Source organism: Budorcas taxicolor, chromosome 12 (genome assembly GCF_023091745.1).
Source record: "Budorcas taxicolor isolate Tak-1 chromosome 12, Takin1.1, whole genome shotgun sequence".
NCBI lineage: Eukaryota > Metazoa > Chordata > Mammalia > Artiodactyla > Bovidae > Budorcas > Budorcas taxicolor.
In genome coordinates this window covers 18307763-18324677 of record NC_068921.1, presented here as the reverse complement: position 1 = coordinate 18324677, position 16915 = coordinate 18307763, and the positions used below count along the sequence as shown (strand labels likewise).

Sequence of the window (16915 nt, the reverse complement as noted above, 5' to 3'; positions counted from 1 at the left end):
CCTCCTCTCCAGTTCAGCATAAGGAAGCTCTATGCCTGACAGGTGAAACCAAGACACGGGGCTCCTCTCTCTCCAGCTCTCAACCTGGAGCTCTCTCTGGGGAGAGCAGGCTATCAGTGCTTCTCATCTCCCACAGGTCTATGTTGCAGAAGGTCTAGCCCAGGCAAGAGGAGCTGAGCAGCACGGGGCTCCTGTCCTTCACTTCGCACCCACTCATAGGGTAAAGTTTTATGCCAGGCACACAACACATCAAAATACTGATTTGTCTTATCTCGGCTGGCTCACGGGACAGAGGTTCCAGCCAAGAGAGGTGACCTGGGAAGACTAGGGCTACTGTCTCTCCTCAGTGCCCTGCTCTTAAAGCAGAGGCGTCGCTGCAAGAGACGAGACCACTGTCAGCTTGTTCTCCCAACCAACGGCACAGAAGTGGCAGCCTGGGGAGAAGCAGGTCTCAAGAACACAGAGCCCTGAGCTCTCCCTAGGGGAATTAACTTCCCCCAGAATGGTGTGGGGGAGTTCAAGAATAACAGCACGGTTGAAGGCAATGCAGATTTTGGTAAAAGCCAATAAAAGAGAAAACCAACAGATCTTATGAGAGCAAAAAGCTAAATCCTAGATCACTAAAAGGAGAACCAGGGAAAGAAACAGCTAGGAATAACTCTCCTGACATCAAAGACTACTCCTGCAAAGGCAGCCAAATTTAATTGGATTAAACTGTGAAGCACTTTGTGACTCAGAACGTTGTCAAAAACAAGAAAGTAATCAGCAATAAATGAGAGGTAACAATTAAGTGTGATATTAACAGGGGCAGTTAGCTTAACAACAGGGGGAAAGATGGTTAAAGAGAAAAAAACTGCTGTCAGCTCAGTGACTGTGCACCTGTCCAAGGCTACACTGAGGAGCAAATCAGAGGTAACATACTGGGAGAGAAGACTTCACTGAAATAGTGCCTTCCATGTCATAGATATGCCTGTCCTGGACATATCATATAATAAAAGTATGTGGCCTTTTGTATCTGGTATCTTTCACTTAGCTTAATGTTTTCAAGGTTCATCCACACTGTAGTATATATCAGTACTTTATTCCCTTTTATGGCTGAAGAGTATTCTACCATATGGATGTGTGTGTCAGTTGCTCAGTTGTGTCTGACTCTTTGCAATGCCAAGGACTGTAGCCTAACAGGCTCCTCCAGGCAAGAGTACTGGAGTGAATTGCCATTTCCTTCTCCAGGAGATCTTCCCAGCCCAAGGATCGAACCCAGGTCTCCTACGTTGCAGGCAGATTCTTTACCATCTGAGCCGCCAGGGAAGCCCTCTAACCGTATGGATAGTTCACATTTTGTTTACCCTTCTGTCCGCTGATGGATATTTGGGGTGTTTCCATTTTTCGGCTAACACAAATAACACAGCCATAAATACCTGTACACAAGTTATGGATGGATGATGCATGTCAAAATTTGATGTTTTGGGATATATGAGTTAAATAAAACACTAAAATTAATTTCACTTGTTTATACTTGTCATGCAGCTACTATTTAAAATATACGGCTTGCATTTTTACATTTCTATGTAACAGCACTAATATAGTTAGTAATAGCTTTAAAAGCAACTGTTTATTAAGCATTTAGTATGTGCTAGGAGGTGAAGTAACGAATAATACTGTCTTACTTAATTGTTACAATTACTCTGCAAGGAGAGCATTATTAGCTCTACCTTACAGATTGAAATTGAGGTTTAAAGATGTTAAGTATCTTTCTCTAGCTTACAAAGTCAGTAAATGATAAAATTAATATTCATATCTAGATCTGTTTAGCTTTTTAAAACTTATCCTAATCACTACAGCACACTGCCATATACATACATATAGTGAACCCAGAAATAAACAGGCTTTGGCAGGCCTGTTTATTTCTCCATGTGTCCATGAGTCAGACAAAACTGAGTGACTTTCACTTTTGGTATCACAGCTAATTTTCCCAACAGTTCTTCAGAAGAAGGTACACATAAGATAGGGAAAAAAAAAATCCTGATTCACTTCAAGACGAATAAACATTAAATTATCTCATAAACTAGTCAATAAGAATTCCAAATCCCTTTAACAAAGGCCTGAGTGATCTTTTACAGACCAAATCAGACTCTGTCACTTGCCGGCTTAAAATCAATGACTCCATAGCCTTCTGGGCAAAGTTCAAGCTCACTATCAATCTCATCCCCTCCTACCTTTTAGCCATTAGCGATATCCAAAGTACTTTATGGTACTGCTTTGGCTTTGTACACATGCTGATCACTCTGCCTAGGATGCTCAGTCCCAGTCTCCACATATTTTGCTTGGTGAGTTTCTAATTATCCTTTAACTCTACTCAGACACTGCCTTCTTCTACAGTTTTTTCACCCCATAATTCTTCTTATTACCTTAAAAATACACAGTATTGTTACCCACTACATAATTTCTGCTTCTTACAAACAACCCTCTACAATAGGACATCAAACAATTACTGCATGTAATTTTATTAAAATATATAATTTACTTATTTACTGTAAACTTCTTGATGATCACAGTTATCATATGATTTCATATTACGAGCATCTAACACATAGCGGTTACCAATAGTCATTTCATTAATGCCTGTGTAGTTTCTTAATTTATATGTGCTAAAACAGCTGATAGCCTAAAGTTTCTTAAAGGATATTCCACCAAAAAAACTACTTCCTCTAAACCACCATTAATATACAAGTCATAACTTGGCAGTAAGGTCACCACTCAGTTCAGTTCAATTCAGTTGCTCAGTTGTGTCCAACTCTTCGTGACCCCATGGACTGCAGCATGCCAGGCCTCCCTGTCCATCACCAACTCATGGAGTTTACTCAAATTCATGTCCATTGAGTCGGTGATGCCACCCAATCATCTCATCCTCTGTCATCCCTTTCTGCTCTCGCCTTCAATCTCTCCCAGCATCAGGGTCTTTCAAACGAGTCAGCTCTTCATATCAGGTGGCCAACGTACTGGAGTTTCAGCTTCAACATCAGTCCTTCCAATGAACACCCAGGACGGATCTCCTTTAGGATGGACTGGTTGGATCTCCTTGCAGTCCAAGGGACTCTCAAGAGTCTTCTCCAACACCACAGGTCAAAAGCATCAATTCTCCGGTGCTCAGCTTTCATTACACTCCAACTCTCACACCCATACACGACCACTGGAAAAACCAGGGCCTTGACTAGATGGACCTTTGTTGGCAAAGTAATGTCTCTGCTTTTGAATATGTTGTCTATGTTGGTCATAACTTTCCTTCGAAGGAGTAAGCGTCTTTTAATTTCATGGCTATAGTCACCATCTGCAGTGATTTTAGAGCCCAAAAAAATAAAGTCTGCTACTATTTCCACTGTTTCCCCATCTATTTCCCCTGTTTCCCCATCTATTTCCCATGAAGTGATGGGACCGGATGCCATGATCTTAGTTTTCTGAATGTTGAGCTTTAAGCCAACTTTTTCACTCTCCTCTTTCACTTTCATCAAGAGGCTCTTTAGTTCTTCTTCGCTTTCTGCCATAGGGGTGGTGTCATCTGCATATCTGAGGTTATTGACATTTCTCTCAGCAATCTTGATTCCAGTTTGTGCTTCATCCAGCCCAGCGTTTCTCATGATGTACTCTGCATGTAAGTTAAATAAGCTGGGTGACAATATACAGCCTGATGTACTCCTTTCCCAATTTGGAACCAGTCTGTTGTTCCACGTCCAGTTCTCACTGTTGCTTCCTGACCTGCATACAGATTTCTGAAGAGGCAGGTCAGGTGGTCTGGTATTCCCACCTCTTGAACAATTTTCCACAGTTTGTTGTGATCCACATAGTCAAAGGCTTTGGCATAGTCAATAAAGCAGAAATAGATGTTTTTCTGGAACTCTCTTGCTTTTTCTATGATCCAGCGGATGTTGACAATTTGACCTCTGGTTCCTCTGCCTTTTCCAAAACTAGCTTGAACATCAGGAAGTTCACGGTTCACGTATTGCTGAAGCCTGGCTTGGAGAATTTTGAGCATTACTTTACTAGCATGTGAGATGAGTGTAATTGTGCAGTAGTTGGAGCATTCTTTGGCATTGCCTTTCTTTGGGATTAGAACAAAAACTGACCGTTTCCAGTCCTGTGGCCACTGCTGAGCTTTCCAAATTTGCTGGCATATTGAGTGAAGCTCTTTCACAGCATCATCATCTTAGGATTTGAAACAGCTCAACTAGAATTCCATCACCTCCACTAGCTTTGTTCATAGTGATGCTTCCTAAGGCCCACTTGACTTCACATTCCAGAATGTCTGGCTCTAGGTGAGTGATCACACCATCATGATTATCTGGGTTGTCAATATCTTTTTTGTACAGTTCTTCTGTGTATTCTTGCCACCTCTTCTTAATATCTTCTGCTTCTGTTAGGTCCATACCATTTCTGTCCTTTATTGAGCCCATCTTTGCATGAAATGTTCCCTTGGTATCTTTAATTTTCTTGAAGAGATGTCTAGTCTTTCCCATTCTATTGTTTTCCACTATTTCTTTGCACTAATCACTGAGGAAGGCTTTCTTATCTCTCCTTGCTATTCTTTGGAACTCTGCATTCAAATGGTTATATCTTTCCTTTTCTCCTTTGCTTTTCACTTCTCTTCTTTTCACAGCTATTTGTAAGGCCTCCTCAGACAGCCATTTTGCTTTTTTTGTATTTCTTTTTCTTGGGGATGGTCTTGCTCCCTGTCTCCTATACAGCATCATGAACCTCCGTCCATAGTGCATCAGACACTCTATCAGATCTAGTCCCTTAAATCTATTTCTCATGTCCAGTGTATAATCATAAGGGATTTGATTTAGGCCATACCTGAATGGTCCAGTGGTTTTCCCTACTTTCTTCAATTTAAGTTTGCATTTGGCAATAAGGAGTTCATGATCTGAGCCACAGTCAGCTCCTGGTCTTGTTTTTGCTGACTGTATAGAGCTTCTCCATCTTTGGCTGCAGAGAATATAATCAATTTGATTTCAGTGTTGACCATCTGGTGATGTCCACGTGTAGAGTCTTCTCTTGTGTTGTTGGAAGAGGGTGTTTGCTATGACCAGTGCATTCTCTTGGCAGGACTCTATTAGCCTTTGCCCTGCTTCATTCTGTACTCCAAGGCCAAATTTGCCTGTTACTCCAGGTGTTTCTTAACTTCCTACTTTTGCATTCCAGTCCCCTATAATGAAAAGGACATCTTTATTGGGTGTTAGTTCTAGAAGGTCTTATAGGTCTCCATAGAACCGTTCAGCTTCAGATTCTTCAGCATTACTGGTCAGGACATAGATGTGGATTACCATAATATTGAATGGTTTGCCTTGGAAACGAACAGAGATCATTGTGTCAGTTTTGAAATTGCATGCAAGTACTGCATTTCAGACTCTTTGGTTGACTATGATGGTTGACTCTTTGGTTGACTACTCATTTCTTCTAAGGGATTCTTGGCCCACAGGAGTAGATATAATGGTCATCTGAGCTAAATTCACCCATTCCAGTCAATTTTAGTTCCCTGATTCCTAAAATGTCGACGTTCACTCTTGCCATCTCGTGTTTGATCACTTCCAATTTGCACTGATTCATGGAGCTAACATTCCAGGTTCCTATGCAATATTGCTCTTTATAGCATCAGACCTTGCTTCCATCACCAGTCACATCCACAACTGGGTGTTGTTTTTGCTTTGGTTCCGTCTCTTCATTCTCTCTGGAGTAAGGTCACCACTAGGAAGAATCTTAAATTTAGATGACTCTTCCATTCAGAACTACAAGTCTTCTGGCAGAGAAGGCTAAAGTGGAAACGAAGTTCATTAAAACAAGTAAAACATGAATAAAACAAATAATTTTGGAAGAAACATTCAGAATGTATATGACTGGACAAATAAGAAAGTCAAGACTATTAAGGGAACAAATCTAAGCTGCAATCCATAACAACTTTACTAAGTATGTAACAGTTCCCAGATGGAATCTAATATGAACAGTGACATGAAAAAGCAGGGTGCAATCCTAATAAAATTTTTACGTTACCTTTCTAATTTGCTGTAGAGTGCACATAACACATTATACTTCTTCAACAGTCTTGACATAGCATTATCAACTTTGGTGCTAGTATCGATTTCTTTTAGTAAATCAAAGAATTTATAGACACTGCAAGGTAAAGAATAAAAAAAAGTGAATCCACAGTTTTAGAAATTCATTTTTTCATTTTCAAAGCATAGACATTTCAATTCAAAAGGCCTGTTAGCTCTATAACAAATCACTATTATACCCTTTGGAAGGAATTAGTTTTTGCATTTTACTAGAATTTAAAGGGAAAAAAAGAAATCAACTAGTCTTCAACCCATATCCTTGTATCTATACACCTAAGCCAAGAACACAGAAAAAATAAGGGTTATTACAGACATACAAATATTTAGTTCTATATCTAGCTATATGTTTTAAAGATCCTAAGTTCACATCCATTCATCCAACACAAAAACTACCTGTTTTGTTCCAATGTTTTCCTTTACATATTATAACTCTCCTTTGACAGTGAGAAACCTGGGATCCACCTATCTCTAACTCACTCATTTAATCAATCCCCCTGTAACGACCAAGCTACCAACTCCTCCAAGTTGGCACCCTCCTCTCCTGCTCGGACTGACTCCACCACCCTGAACTGCCCTCACCCCTCCATATAGGCATCTGACCGCTCATCCCAGACAGCTCTTACCTCACACGTGCTGTGACTCCCTACACCAGCTCTCCACACACCTGCTTGGTCTGCCCTTGCACACCAAGCAGCCCGTGTCAGGAAGCCCCCTACACCCTTGGGGGATGACCTCCTCATCCCACTTTGGCTCTAACACCCTTCTCAGGGAGCCATGGCTCTCCCTCACCACAGATGCACACACCTTCTCTCTGTACCCCACCAATGGTTTTAGGGGAAGGAAAAAGGAAATAGCTGGGAGCTCAGATGGTAAAGAATTTGCCTACAATCCGGGAGACCTGGGTTTGATTCCTGGATTGGGAAGATTCCCTGGAGAAAGGAATGGCAATCCACTCCAGTGTTCTTACCTGGGAAATCCCATGGACAGAGGAGCTTGGCAGGCCTACAGTCCATGGGGTCGCAAAGAGTAGAACATGACTGAGCAACTAACACTAATAATTTTTATTTCACAGGAAAGGAAAGGAACCCGAGACTTAATAAGGATAAGCAATCTATTTCAAGTCATATATCTTGTAAAATATACCCAGTCTATCTTAATCCAAATATTGATTCTCTTTCCAATCCTCTGAGGTCACTAAAACATTTGCTGATGTAAAAATTTACCTCTATATTCAGATTGTTTTTGGCTATATAAAACCTATTTTGGTTTAGTGATTTTATTTAATAAAGTTAAACTTTGAAATCTCTGAGAGGTAAACAACTTCTAATTTAATCAGTTAAATTATGTACATAGAAGGTCTTTGTTTCCACATTTTATTTAGAGGTAGTAAGAAAATTACTAAAATGTGAAATATTTATCTCATTTACACAAAACACCAATTATGTTTAACTCTAGATGGCTTTATCCAAGAAGAAACATACTACTATCTTTTTGGCAAATTATTTACTGTTAGATATTGTAAACATACTGCAAAAGAAATGACTAGAAGAAATGACCAGAAGGCTTCTCTTGAGTTGTTGGAAACAATTAGTAAACTCTCATTAGGCTTATAAACTCAATACAGACATTAAGTAATTACAGGGGCAAGTATTATAATAGATACTTAACTGAATACACAGTCTCAAAACATATACAATTACAATATCTATTATATTAAAAGTCTTAAACTTCAATAAATCAAATTCCTTGAAGATGGGCTCACACTACTTTTACAAAGGTTTTAATAAATCTGCCTATTTTGTCCACTTTATCAACAGCTACAATTAAGAAAGTTAACACAGTGAGAGATACAATGAAGATTTTCCCAGACACAGACTGCTACATTTTAAAGAAAGTGCAGCATAAAGACATTAAGGGCCCCAGCAGAGTAGGAGAGTTCACTAGTTGACCCAAGTTCTCCATGTTTTAGTTAATTTTGGCATTTCCCACCAATTCCCTGAAGTCTATTAAAATGATAGTTCAGGAATAGTTTTTTTTTTTTTTTTTAATGGCAGAGGCCTATATTAATGCAAGAAATTTTACCTGGTTTCAATATTTTTCTGTAGCTCAGTGAAAGTGAATGGCATCTCATCTAAGTCAACTGCTGCAATAAAGATACAGATTCCCCACAGTTCCTTTTTCTTTTGAACATAACCTTCCTGCAAACAAAACAAAACAAAAGGTTTCAAGTAATTTGTTAAATCATTTACACACAAAATACTAAGCAAGTTTTTTCTTATTGAGCATAACAAAATAAATTTGTTCCTAAGTCTTTATGAGAGTAATTCTAGGCTAGTACAAACTAGTTACAAAATTAGTAACTAAATTTTATATTGTAAAGCAAAAAAAATTACCAGATAGGTCAAAAAGTTAAACTACAACTTTCTATAAGCAATCTAGAAGCCAGTCAGTTCTCTGAGGTAAACATTTTCAGTTCTCAATAACATAACATCATCCAAGCCAAGGTGAAAGATTTTACTTCATAACATAAATTGTTTTTTAAAAAAAGCCCAGTTTCTCACTTGATTATCCTCCTTTTGCTCTAATTCACTTGTTCTTTTACCAATCTGTTGATTCAAGTATTTTTTAACCTTATGAAATTTATATCTCTCAGTGCTCTAACTGCCTTCCTTGTAAAATGGAAATAATAATACTTACCTCACTTCGTCAGAACTAAATGAGACTTTATAGAAAGCCCTTAACACAATGCCTAGCATTTAATTTGTACTCAGTGAATGACAGCTATCATTATCATTAGAATATTTTTTCGTTATCATTAGAATACTTTTTCCCCTAAAAATGTATCTTTATTTAAATTATGTGTTTTATAGGTAAAACTGGATTATATTAAATTAAAAACAAAAGAAATAACAAATTATCTAATGTTCTATCAAACAGTTGCAACTACTTGCTTTCTCTTAATTGTAGAGTACAATGGGGCTGAAAAGTATATGATGCAATTTTATATCATTTTGAAATCTCAATTATATAAAAGTTTTAGGAAAAAGAATTATTCTAGATTATCAAATTTTAGGGATAATACAAAGCTTATCACTATCCAACTCTAAACTTTTCCTTAATTTTAAAAATCATATCTTTATCTTCATACAGTTTTATCTCTTCCAATTTGTTTTTTTAGTATCTTCTAAAATTTGACGTATCTAATATTTTAGATCACCGACTCAATGGACATGAGTTTGGGTAAACTCCGGGAGTTGGTGATGGACAGAGAGGCCTGGCATGCTGTGGTCCATGGGGTCAGACACAACTGAGTGACTGAACTGAACTGAATAATTTTTAAAGAAATGATTGTTATGCAACTAACACAGTTTTGTCACTTTGGGGATACAGTGATGAAAACAGAACAAACAAAAAAATTCCCTGTCTCCCCGGGAGTTACACTTCTATTTAAGTTAAAAACATGAATTTTTGTGTCAAACATTCAAGACTTTGAACACATACTCTAGTTGTATAACAGTAAGCAACTGATTCGGAGAAGGCAATGGCAACCCACTCCAGTACTCTTGCCTGGAGAATCCCATGGACAGAGAAGCCTGGTAGGCTACAGTCCATGGGGTTGCTAGGAGTCAGACACGACTGAGCGACTTCACTTTCACTTTTCACTTTCATGCATCGGAGAAGGAAATGGCAACCCACTCCAGTGTTCTTGCCTGGAGAATCCCAGGGACGGGGGAGCCTGGTGGGCTGCCATCTCTGGGGTCGCAGAGAGTCAGAAACGACTGAAGCGACTCAGCAGCAGCAGCAAGCAACTGATTAAACCTAATTAAACCTCAGTTTTTACTAAACTAGAAATGATAATAGTATCCTATCTGGGTCACTATGAAATCTAACAGTGAGGATGCTCTTAAGTAATCGGCACAGGGCCAGGCATTATACTCACTCAGTAATAAACAGCAGCAGCACTATTATCAGCGAATCTAGCACTCATTCCTCTACATCATATCTGTCTCAGAAACTGCCCACAACCCAATCTTCTCCACACCAAAAATATTCATCCCTGGGAATGCTGAGGACTACTGGAGTTTTGTGTGTAAGAAATCATTTGTATTGACTTCTAGTCCCTGGCAATCACTGATCTGATTTCAATTCCTTCTCTAGAATGTCATACAAATGGAATTATACAGGCTGTAGCCTTTTTTGTCTGGCTTCTTTCACTTGGCATAATGCTTCTGAGAAGTCATCCATATTGTTGTACCTATTAGTATTTATCCCTTTTATTTGTTGAGTAGCACTCCATTGTATGAATATATCACACTTTGTTTATCTATTCCAATAGCTGGATACACTGCTATGAATAAGGCTGTTAACCTTGAGCCTTAAATATTCACCTACAGATCTTTAAGTGGATGCGTATTTTCATCTACCTCGGGTGAATGCCTCACTGGGGAAAGCTAAGTTCTATATTAAATGTAAGCTTAAGTTTGTAAGAAACTGGTAAACTGTTTTCCCAGGTGGCTGTAATGCTTTGCGCCCCCGCCAGCTACAAATGAGAGTTCACGTTTCTTCACATCCTCACCAGCACTTAGTTTCTGTTTGTTTTCCAGTCATCCTAGTAGGTGTGTAGCGGCACATTTTCCCAAGGACTAATAACACTGAGTACTTTTTCAAATCTCACTTAGCATCTGGATCTCTTCTTCTGTCAATTTTCTATTCAGTTGTTTGTCTTACAAAGTTGTTAAGAGTTACTTAAACATTCTGGATTCAAATTCCTTAACAGGTATGTGTTTTGCAAAAATCTTCAACTGATCTGCAGCTTTCCATTTTCTTAAATAGCATATTTCAAAGGGCATAAGTTTTTAATTTTGATGGAGCTCAATTTATTATTTTGTTTTATAGATCATGCCCTTGCTGGTACTATCCATGAAATCTTTGTTTAATCCAAGGTCACAAAGATTTTCTCCTTGGTCATCTTCTGGAAGTTTATATCTATGCTTCATTTGAATTAATTTTTATGATTGGTGCAACATAGGGACTAAAGTTCATTTTTTGCATATGGATGTCGAACTGCTCCAGTATCATTTGTTGAGAGGAATTCTTTTCTCCATTGAACTACCTTAGCACCTCTGTGTGCAAACACTGACACATATGTGTGAATTCTATTTTCTGATTCTCTGTCCTGTTCCACTGACCCAGTTGTCTTTCTTTCCACCAATACTACAATGACTTGATTACTACAGCTATGTTTTCTTCTTTTTTTAGTTCAGTTTGATTCAAGACTTTTAAATCCGTAAAATGACATTTGATTCAGTTCTCATTGTGCAGATTAAGAAATTGAAGATTAGACCGTGAAGACTTGCCCAACGCAGCCTATCAATGCCACAGGCCTATAAAACCCAAGTTTCCTAACACTCAAATTAGTCTTCTTCCCTTTATTTAAGAATATTTCCTTACTACATTTCTACATTGATTTCCTAACATTTTCACTATTGAAATTCTTAATATCACCACCCCACTAAAAGTTTTGTACTCTTCATTTCTATTTTGTTGAGAAGGTTAGAAAATCACAATTCCAAAGGCCTCAATATGTTTCTCCACATCAAATAATTTCTAATTACCATGTACTCCCAATGTCCCTGCATCTAGCTTCAGGTCTCTCTTCTCTTCTGACTTTGACAAATGAACATCCTCCTCCACTCTTAAATCAGTAAATGTACTCCCTCACTTCTTCCCACTTTGGATCACCTCCTTCAAGACCTAGTTTGTCTTACATAATTTATCTTACAGTTCTTTCGAAACACGTGCTTCTGTTTAGCTACAAACAAGCTTGTGCTGTGCTGTGCTAGGTCACTCAGTTGTGTCCGACTCTTTGGGATCCCATGGACTGTAGCCCGCCAGCCTCCTCTGTCCATGGGAATTCTGCAAGCAAGAATACTAGAGTGGGTTGCCATGCCCTCCTCCAGGGGATCTTCCCAACCCAGGTAGCTCCTGCATTGCAGACAGATTCTTTACCATCTGAGCCACCAGGGAAACCCAAGAATACTGGAGTGGCTAGCCTATCCCTTCCCCAGGGATCTTTCCGACCCAGGAATTGAACCGAGGTCTCCTGCATTGCAGTCAGATTCTTTACCAGTCAAGCTACCAGGGAAGCCCCACAAACAAGCTTACATCACTTAAAAAATTTTTAAAAAGCTATCCTTCTATCCCTGGACTTTATCAAGCTACTGTTAGAACCACATGAACCACACATACACACCTCTCACTATTCACACACACACTCACCAGATACACTCTCCCAGTACACACCTACTGCATCCACTGAACACATACTTCTACTATATAAGCGCTATTCTACTGAGGCTATTGTCTAAGTCTCAAGAGATCTCTCTCTAAACTGAATATAGACTTTTCTTTGGTTTCATCTACAAAGACCTCTATACGACATCTGATACCACTGTAATGGAACTTTCCTCCTTAGCTTTTCAAACACAATTAACATCCTCATTCTCTTTTTTATCTCTATCAACTTCTTCCGAGTTTCCTAATTCCAAAGACTTTTCCCCATCACCTTTTTCCTTCTGCCGTCTGTAGCTTCATCCACTTCTACAGCAGCCCCAACTCCTCGATACAGATGTTTCACGTGACTCATCCTGCTTTCCGGCCCTCACTGCTGTCTCAAGATATAGGCCCTATTTTCCAAAGGCAATTACAACCCAAAATTTGTAACTGAATTGTTTCCTCAAAAATTTAGTTGAGAATTATGTAATGGCCTAGGAATAGCACCTTTGAAACCATTAAAACAGAGGAAAAGCAAGTTTTACTCAGCCAAAAGAATCACAAAAAAATAAATGAAAGAAGGAAAAAAATGAGGAAAGGATAAGAAAAAGCATTTTGCAAAAGAAAAAGACAGTAATTTTCAATAAACATATTTTGAATATAAGAACCTCAGAAGAGTGTTAATTGAAGGACATTTTGCTAATTTGCATCAAGAGCCTTAAGAGTTCAGTTTTATCTCTATGAATTTATCCAATGAAAATAATTACTAAGATTTAGTATAATAAATGTTCAAAGAATTACTTACAACAGCAAAAATAGTGGGAAACATTTAAATATCTTTAAATAGAACAGTTAAATAAATTATGATAGAGCTGTATCAGGAGCTACATAAGACTCTTAGAAAACATTTCAAAGATTATAAGGACATGGAAAAAAAAACAGACACATTAAAAGAAAAAAAACATCAGAATACAAAATTCTGTGTTTATTTTGACTCCAATTTGTTGAAAAATTTTAAAAGAAAGGATAGGCAAAAATATATCAAAATGTTAACTATTATCTCTAGGTGGTAGGATTACAAATGGTTTTCATTAATCCTAGGTATATTTTCTAAATTACCTACAATTATAAAATAGAGGGGAAAGCAAGTCAATTAAAAAGTACTAAAGTTATATAAAACAGGTGAGAGGGAAAATTATGAATATTCTTGAGAAAAATCTTTTTTAAAATAGTAAAACTTTAATTACATATACTACGGTTTAAATGAAAATCTATAATCAACACTTAAGAGACTACTCATTTAAGCTATCATTTAGTTTAGTTTACTTAAACCACCCAACTGGTAACCCTGAGTTAGTGATATGACTTCTACTGGGTTAACCAAAAAGTTTGTTGAGTCTTTTTCCCCATGATAGTTTATGGAAAATACCGAACAAAGTTTCTGGCCAATCCAACACTTGCTCTTTTACGATGCACTAACTTATAAAAGAGCTCCCCCAAGTGGTAACATAAATCATCTTAGAAACATCTGAAAAGTAGGTTATCTTACTGAAAAGTAGGTTAACATAACTAGCAGGAATTTAACCTGAAATTTTAAAAGTTAAAAACACTACTCTCTCTTATCTTTACTTTTTAATATATCAACCATGAAAATGATGGAAATAAGCCATAGTAAACACGCTCTTTATCTCAGGGTCAAAAGGATACATCCTTACACCAGATTCATGAGACTGTAATGAGTGATTAGCAATAAAGTTACAAGTTAAATGTATTACAGAAGTAGAGAGGCTAAGGCCTGCCTTTATATCTTCCCCTCCTGGATTTCCTTACCAGCGTTATATGTAAGAACAAAAGAAATAACATGCTAATATGCCAGAAAATCCTCCCTCTCGCTTGCATACTATCAGCTGACAGCAGTGAGTGCTAACGAAATTCTTGATGTGCTCACAAGAATCAGAAGGCAAGAGTAGCAGAGCCAAGAAGAATACAAAAGCGAACTTCACTTGTGCTCGATCATATTTGTGATTCAACATGCAGAGGTAAACACCAACTGAATTAGCCATCCAGTTACACAGTGCCTTTGTGGGGAAAGAGTTGACTCTACTCCCAGAAAAATATGTTCTTGGCAAATTCAGATTCCTCTAGTCTTCTGCCCAAGAGATGAGTACTTGGAGCTAAGAACTTCTACAGAATTCAGTGGTTAGGACTATTTAAGCACCTAACTAAACTCAAGTTCAGTTTACTAGATTGTTCAATTGTCCCTATCTCAACTAGTTTGTAAGATTTTGAAGGCATAATCACACTAAGTACACTGCTGAACCCCCAAGAACCTAGTACAATGGCCAGCACTAATTTAACATTAAATGTATATATTTTTAAAAAGCAGCATCAATAGTCATAACCCAGCATAGGATAGAATGACTTTTGACTTTTTGACTTTCTCATTTTTCCCCCTAGTAAAAAGTTTTAAGGTGAGAATATTGGTCCTACCACAATTTCTTTATCTCCTGATCACACATTGATCAGCTACTGAGGATCAGCAGGATTAATTCACACAAAGAAATGAATTACAGTCTTCACTTCCTAAACTTGTAATACACAACTGACCTGGAATTTAGTTTCTAGTCAAGCTCTCTGCTTTACTGAGTCAAAGGCCCAAAAAATGATCCACCCAAGAAGATGGAGCCATAGAGCAGTGAAAACAGCCACCATAGTAAGACAACTACTCATTAACTGATGTCCAGCCCTCTTAGAAACAAAGATGAAAAACAGTGAGGAAGTCAATTACTACACCTCAGATTTAATTATGTGTATAAATGGTATTTTTCAAAGTTAGCATGTCCATTCATTCCACCAATATCATTTGAAAAAATGAAAACATAACTACTGAATAAATGAGTTGGCATTAGAATAAAAGAATCTTAGTTGGAAGGGAAAATGAAAGAGATCATTGATCACTGAAGTCCTGTGGTCTGGGAGTCTCTAGGGTTCAAATCATAAAATGATAATCTTTGGCAAATTTGCTTAAATTTTTAAAAACTTAAGCGAACCCATATGTTTACTTTCACTAATGCCTCAGTAACTAAAGTAGCAAGTGTTTCACTTTTGCTAGAATTCAATGCAGCAAGGTAACACAATTTACCTTTATACTGATAAAAAGCAAGGGCTGTCAGGCTTGAATAAAATTAGGAAAAATTATTACTTAATAAAGTTTGGTACACTTTCTAAAAGAGATCTAAGGTGGGGGAAAGTTTGGTGGTTTCTGACTGCAATATAAATCTGATTCAACTTATCTTAAAAATGGTTTGCAGAATGAGAAAAATCAAGGCACATACTGAAAAGAGGTAAAACAGAAAAGGGACAGGCATTTTTGACAAAATAACTCACTTCAAAACTCTCCTAAATATCTAGGTCTCATATAAACTTGACTACTTGTTTATAGCTGAACATGTGATAGAAATAATTACCAATCTGAACATCAATAATTATGAATATCAGGCCTTTAAAATTATAATGTACATAAGGAAAAAAACTGATTCACTGAGAGAGTATTTATAATCACTTCTTTCAAAACAACACCTGTTGTATCTAAATTATATAGGGCATAAAGATGTTTAAAGTACAGAAAAACAAATGGTCCTATTAAATTGAGGTTGAAGATACCCTAGCAAACCTGGAAGCCTGTAACTCTCCAAAGTCATTTCAATCCTAAGGGGAAAAGGTGCTATATAGAAGTGATATATTCTTCTGGTAGCTACCATTCTTCTGGTATCTACTTCTAACATGCAGAATAAAGAGAGGTGAATGAATAAAGAAGATGTGGTGTATATATAACCAACTAAATGTCACTCAGCCATGTAAGAGAAGGAAATCATTAATGCCATTTGCAGCAACATGGACGGACCTAATCATACAAAGTTAAGTCAAGTCAAAGACAAATCTCATATGATATCACTTATGTGTGGAATCTAAAAACCGATACAAATGAATTCACAGACAAAACAGAACAAGACTCACAGACATAGCATACAAACTTATGGGTTACCAAAAGGGAAAGAGCTTGGGAGAAACAAGATATTCAATATCTTGTTATAACCCATAATGGAAAAGAATTTGAAAAAGAATACACGCACACAGAACTGAATCACTTTCCTGTACACCAGAAACCAATACAACACTGTAAACTTCAATTAAAAACAAAAAGCAGGGTAAAGTGAAGAGAAAATCTAAGGGAGAACTAGGGCAGAGCATAGTATTAAACAGTGCTAGGCCTTATTGGAAAAGTGAGATATCAGCAAGATACTATCCTATGAGCAAAGACATAATCTATTAAATTTTGTAAATGTGAAATGTCTTCTGACCCAGTGGTTTCACTTCTAGGAACCAACATTACAAAAGTACTCTTATTTGTGCACTAAATGTATATATAAAGCTATTCACTGCAGCAGTTTGTAGTATCAAATGTTCAAAAATAAACTAAATGTTTGTTAATAGGGGAATATATAAATAAATTACACGTCCATACAATGGAAAATACA

At 37.4% G+C, this 16915-nt stretch overlaps 1 protein-coding gene across 2 annotated transcripts in view; it reads right to left on the bottom strand.

The window, feature by feature from the left end:
• Positions 1-16915, bottom strand: part of RB1 (RB transcriptional corepressor 1) — a 118708-nt gene that overhangs the window by 85087 nt on the left and 16706 nt on the right. For both annotated transcript variants that reach the window (XM_052649984.1, XM_052649985.1), the window contains exons 3-4: positions 8187-8302; positions 6043-6162 (exon numbers count right to left, since the gene is read on the bottom strand). In XM_052649984.1, the coding sequence (XP_052505944.1) occupies positions 6043-6162; positions 8187-8302 (236 nt within the window). The remainder of the gene's footprint in view (positions 1-6042; positions 6163-8186; positions 8303-16915) is intronic.